This window comes from Ovis canadensis, chromosome 2 (assembly GCF_042477335.2).
Source record: "Ovis canadensis isolate MfBH-ARS-UI-01 breed Bighorn chromosome 2, ARS-UI_OviCan_v2, whole genome shotgun sequence".
NCBI lineage: Eukaryota > Metazoa > Chordata > Mammalia > Artiodactyla > Bovidae > Ovis > Ovis canadensis.
The window spans coordinates 235,372,520-235,377,988 of NC_091246.1; the positions used below are offsets into that span (position 1 = coordinate 235,372,520).

Here is a 5,469-nt window from a genome sequence, read left to right on the forward strand (position 1 = left end):
ATGGCAGAAATTCAGATAGCCGAGGTAAACTTTGTCCAGCATTGTGTGTTCTTGGCTATTACTGTCAGTTCACTTAAGATATCCTTGAAAAAGGAATCAGGTCACAAAATAGATGAGAAACAGACAAAACACTTAAGTATTTATTAATACTTTTATTAATGTAGGTCTTCCATTAAAGTATTTTGTGCTCACAATCAATTCAAGCAAGCAAGGGAGGTCTCTTTCCTCATTATTCAACATAACAACTCCATCTTTCCTCAGAGGTTACCACCAAGTAAGAAGATCTTATGAGTCAATATTTTGAGGATGATTTAGCTTATTTTATTTGACATTTAGAAGATGGCAGTGTAATAATTAGAAGTATAAAGCAGGCGTTGCAAAATCAGGAATCCGTTGTGCTTAGAGATGGCAAAGGCAAAACTTGGTGGACAGAAACAATGAACACCTGCTACAGGTCAAAATATTGAGGATCTCAGTGCTACTAGTCTGAGATCAGGGTTATGGGCTGCTATCAGGTGCTTAGAGGTGCTCACAGCTTTGAATGTAATTATTCCCATGGCTTTAAACACTTTAAAGGTATGAAGACTTGAACTGCTCAAAGCAAAAAGAGAAGAGACTAAAAAAAGTCCCAACACAGAGTCTAAATCGTACACAGCAGGGTAACAGATCTCGGAGAAGCAGACAAGATTGAATTGAGAGAGGCTGGTCTCTACAACTACTATACCGTCAGCACCTGCCAAGCTCTACGCTAAGGATGAACAAGCAGCTGCATCTTTTCCCACTGGAAGTCATTGTATAAGAGGTCCTGCCATCACTCTCAAGAAATGAAGAGTCACTGAAGCCTCAAAGTATGATATACACAACCAAAGAGAAAATTCCTAGGAAGCTCAAGTGGCAGAGAGACAGTGCATAGCAGACAGATGGATGGAGGCAGTGCTCCCCACTGCCTGCGCTGTGGGAGCAAGCAGACGCCCAGCAGCACCTGCAGACCAGCTCACCTAGTGGTAGCATTGCTTCTGGCAGCTGCACTTCTGCTGGCAGCAGCAGCTCTTCTGCTGGCAACAGCCCTTCCCACCACCGCAGCCACACGAGTGGCAGCTGCAGGTGCGGCGGTGGCAGCAGACCACGGGGATGCTGCAGCAGCCCCCACAGCAGCCGCAGCAGCAGGGGCAGCAGCTGCTGCAGCAGCCCACCCGGTAGCACCTGCAGCTGTTGCAGCTGCTGCAGCCACCACCACAGCCACCGCCGCAGCCACCGCCACAGCCACTGCTGCAGCCACCACCGCAGCCACCACCACAGCCACCACAACTTCCACAACCACAGCAGCCCATGGTGTCAGTAGAGAGGACTCAGGAGAGGTGAGGAGGGAGTCTCAGGAGATGTGGGAGATTGGATGCCGCCTTCTGCTGGGGGAGACCCTTATATACCGACCCCTTTTCCTGTTTTTTGGCCCACTTTCTCTGGAAGAGTCTCACAAGACTTTGTTTACTTCCTTCTTGAGCACCCGTGCCGTGATAACTTGCTATTTTTAGCATAGCAGCCTCATAACTTTGAATTTTCTGTTGGGAATGAAGTAGTTGTGTGTCAGATCTTTAGTTTGGAGATGGAAAAGTGATGGGCAAGGTGCAGGGAAAAGCAGCCTCAGGGGCTTCAGAATGTCGCCTGTGTGTCAGACATGACCATCCTAGAGCTCACGTGAGTGAAGAGTTGAAGAGCTCCCACGAGTGCCCCAGAGTTTTTCCAGGACGCTGGGCAACAGAAATGGGGAGCTGGAAGAGACTGCTCAATGGTGAGAAGTAAATCAAAGGAGGGCATATTAAGATTTCCTTCTCTAGCTTTCAAAAGGTAAACTTAACAAAGAGATACCAGTTGTCAATCCAGGGACACCAATGTCCTGGGAGAAGCACGGACGTGCCCAAGCCCAGGTGTCTCTGATGCAGAAGCTGCAGTGTAAGTCCCAAGAAAGACTGGCAGTGAGCTCTTTGGACTGGTTGGGCAGGCCCCAGTTCTCAAGACAGTCAAGCAAGGGGGACTACTGCAAGCTACTTGGGGCAAAAGAAGGAAACGACACCCACAGAGCCAGCTGGATGGAGACCAGTCACTTCAGATAAACATTCTCCTGGGCTATTTTCTGGCTGAACCGATGGGCTGGCCCTGGGTCTCAAACCCAGAGAGGCATGGGAAAAGGCCAGCCATGGGATGAAATCTTTCTTATTTTTGTTTACCCAATTATTTAACAGACAAATGACAAGGAGGAACTTCCTCCTAGCAGATGTTGGGTGTGGGTTACACAAAATTATAGTTTTAGCATCTGACATCACACAAGTTTTTTCTTTTTTGGTGTGGGCAGGATAATCTTTAATGAACAGTCAATTTTTATAAAATAAGGACCTCAGGGACCCAGAGAAAGCATAGCTGTGCTTTTTCTTTTTTTAAAAAACATAATCACAATAGTAAAAGATGTTTTATGAGTTTTCACAGTCAACAGCCAGATCCCCTCCTTAAAAAAGATAATTACAATTACAAGCCATAATGGGAACATGATTAACTTAACAATATAAAATAATTACATACAGTTTGGTGGGGGGATGTCAAGAAGAGTGATGTGATAAGTGGAAGTACATATGTGCATATGTTTTCATCCACCCAGCCAGTCTACATCTTTTGGTTGGTGAATTTAATCCATTTACATTTAAGCTAATTATTGTTATATAGGATCCTATTACTGTTTTCTTAATGGTTTGGGATTCATTTTCTGTATTTCTTTGGTTTTATTTCTGTCTTTTCTTTCTCTTGTTTCCTGCCTAGAGAAGTTCCTTTAGCATTTATTGTAAAGCTGGTTTGGTGGTGCTGAATTCTCTTAACTTTTGCTTGTCTGGAGAGCTTTTCATTTCTCCTTCAGATCTGAAGGAGTCTTGCTGGATAGAGTATTCTTGGTTGTAGGTTCTTCCCTTTCATCACTTTAAATATATCATGCTATTCCCTTCTGGCTTGTAGAATTTCTGTTGAGAAATCAGCCGATAGCCTGACGAGAGTTTCTTTGTATGTTGTCGTTTTTCCCTTGTTGCTTTTAATATTTTATCTCTGTCTTTAATTTTTGCCAGTTTGGTTACTATGTGTCTTGGTGTGTTCATCCTTGGGTTTATCTTTCCTTGGATTCTCTGTGCTTCCTGGACTTGGTTGACTATTTCCTTTCCCATGCTCAGGAAGTTTTCAGCTATTATCTCTTCAAATATTTCCTCAGGTGCTCTCTCTCTCTCTCTTCTCCTCCTGGCACTCCTATAATGTGAATGTTGGTGCTTTTAATGTTGCCCTAGGGGTCTCTTAGGCAGTCTGCATTTCTTCTCATTCTTTTTTCTGTATCCTGTTCTGGGGCTGTGGTTTACACCATTCTGTCTTTCAGGTCATTCATCCATTCTGCCTCAGTTATTCTGCTACCCATCCCTTCTAGTGTATTATTCATCTCTGTGTGTTGGTCCTTTATTTAGCTCTTCTAGGTCTTGGTAGACATTTCTTGCATCTTCTCGATCTTTGCCTGCTTTCTTTATCTGAGATCCAGAATCATCTTCATATTACTGTGAATTCTTTTTCTGGAAGGTTGCTTATCTCCACTTCATTTAGCTGTTTTTCTGGCGTTTTATCTTTTTAGGACATAACATTCTGCTTTTTCATCATGATTACTTTCTGTAATATGGTTTTTGTTTTAGCCGCTGTGAGACTATGCTTCTTCTTCTGTCTGCTCTCTGATGGATGGGGCTAAGAAGCTTGTGTAAGCTTGTTGATGGGAGACTGGTGATGGGAAAAACTGGGTCTTGCTTTGGTGGGCAGGGCCTTGCTCAGTAAAGTTTTAATCTAATTATCTGCTGATGAGCAGGGTTCCACTTCCTCCCTGGTAGTTGTTTGGCCTGAGGTGACCCAGTGCTGGGGTCTATGGCTCTATGGTAGATTTAATGGTGACCCCCAAGAGGGTTTACAGCAAGGAGGTCCTTCCTGGCCTGATGATGCCTGTGCCCCCGTCCCTGTGCTAACCCCTGCTGACCCAGGTAAGCAGCGAATCTCAGTAGAGAGAAAAACAATATTTTTTCCTAACCTGCGATGATTAAGAAGCATATATTAAAAAATGCGACTTTTACCTGACTCCAGATGCAAAGTGTCACAGTTATAAAAAATGAGGATAGTTCTTCAATATTTCAGGCATTTATTTAATACAACAGCTGGCTGTTGAGTATGTACAATGGGTCAGGCACTGTTCTAGTCCGTGGTGCAAATCATACATACACGTGTAAGTTCTTAGGAGCACAAAGCTGTTCCAAGTGTGTTCTCATCTAAATATAGCTTTAAGAGACAGCCAATGGTTTAAAAGAGCAATATTAACTGGACACAGTCTCAACAAGGAAGGATGTGAGAGTCTCGTGAGGTCTCTTATAGGAAGTGGGGTGAACAACAAGGCACAAACTGTATATTCTTGGCTCAGCTCCTGAAGATATATAAGGGTCCCCCTAGAAGAAGGTGACATCCAACCTCCCTCACATCCTGAGACTCCCTCCTCACCTCTCCTGAGTCCTCTCTACTGACACCATGGGCTGCTGTGGTTGTGGAAGTTGTGGTGGCTGCGGTGGTGGCTGCGGTGGTGGCTGCGGTGGTGGCTGCGGTGGTGGCTGCGGTGGCGGCTGCGGTGGCGGCTGCGGTGGTGGCTGTGGTGGTGGCTGCAGTGGCAGCTGTGGCAGCTGCAACAGCTGCAGATGCTACCGGGTGGGCTGTTGCAGCAGCTGCTGCCCCTGCTGCTGCGGCTGCTGTGGGGGCTGCTGCAGCGTCCCCGTGGTCTGCTGCCACCGCCGCACCTGCAGCTGCCACTCGTGTGGGAAGGGCTGTTGCCAGCAGAAGATCTGCTGCTGCCAGCAGAAGTGCAGCTGCCAGAAGCAATGCTGCCACTAGGTGAGCTGGTCTGCAGGTGCTGCTGCGCATCTGCTTGTTCCCACTGCTGAGACTTCTCTCCATCCATCCATCTGTATTGTGCTCTCTCTTTGGCACCTGGGCTTTATGGTACTTCCCTCTGGTTCTCATGCTCTGACGTTAAGTATCTTTTTCCATTTTTTAATATAGTCACACATGGATATTTTATTCAAAGTCATCCAAGAAAAATGATGGAGGACATTTTGCTTACTAAGCTCAGCAAAATGAGGTAATGATTCTCACTTTTTTTGTGACATTCTTTTCTGTCTTTGCCTTGTCTTCTTGTTTTTACCATAAATATCTGTCCTTCCTGTGGCCAAAGAGTTTTTTTAAATAGATGATGTCCTAAAAATTTCTTAATAAAATACCAAAATGAATTCTGAACATTTGCTCTTGTTTTATCCTTAGAGATATTCTTATTAAAGTGGCATTAATTATAGTTTCCCGTGGCTTGGGGCTGTCAAGGATACACGAATAATTATGCCCTGGTGTGGTTTACACTTTTATTTACTCTAC

General features: G+C 44.9%; 2 protein-coding genes across 2 annotated transcripts; one reads left to right on the plus strand and one right to left on the minus strand.

The window, feature by feature from the left end:
• Positions 1-998: 998 nt before the first annotated feature.
• LOC138432466 (small cysteine and glycine repeat-containing protein 7-like) lies at positions 999-1,331 on the minus strand. The gene has a single exon (XM_069573772.1). The coding sequence runs from the start codon at positions 1,329-1,331 to the stop codon at positions 999-1,001; it is 333 nt and encodes a 110-aa protein (XP_069429873.1).
• A 3,247-nt stretch (positions 1,332-4,578) lies between these two features.
• LOC138432467 (small cysteine and glycine repeat-containing protein 2-like) lies at positions 4,579-4,935 on the plus strand. The gene has a single exon (XM_069573773.1). It carries the CDS (start codon positions 4,579-4,581, stop codon positions 4,933-4,935), a length of 357 nt encoding a protein of 118 aa, XP_069429874.1.
• Positions 4,936-5,469: the final 534 nt, after the last annotated feature.

Coding starts and splice junctions, on each gene's coding strand:
- LOC138432466 (XM_069573772.1), bottom strand. CDS start 1,331: ATGGGCTGCTGTGGTTGTGGAAGTTGTGGTGGCTGTGGTGGTGGCTGC.
- LOC138432467 (XM_069573773.1), top strand. CDS start 4,579: ATGGGCTGCTGTGGTTGTGGAAGTTGTGGTGGCTGCGGTGGTGGCTGC.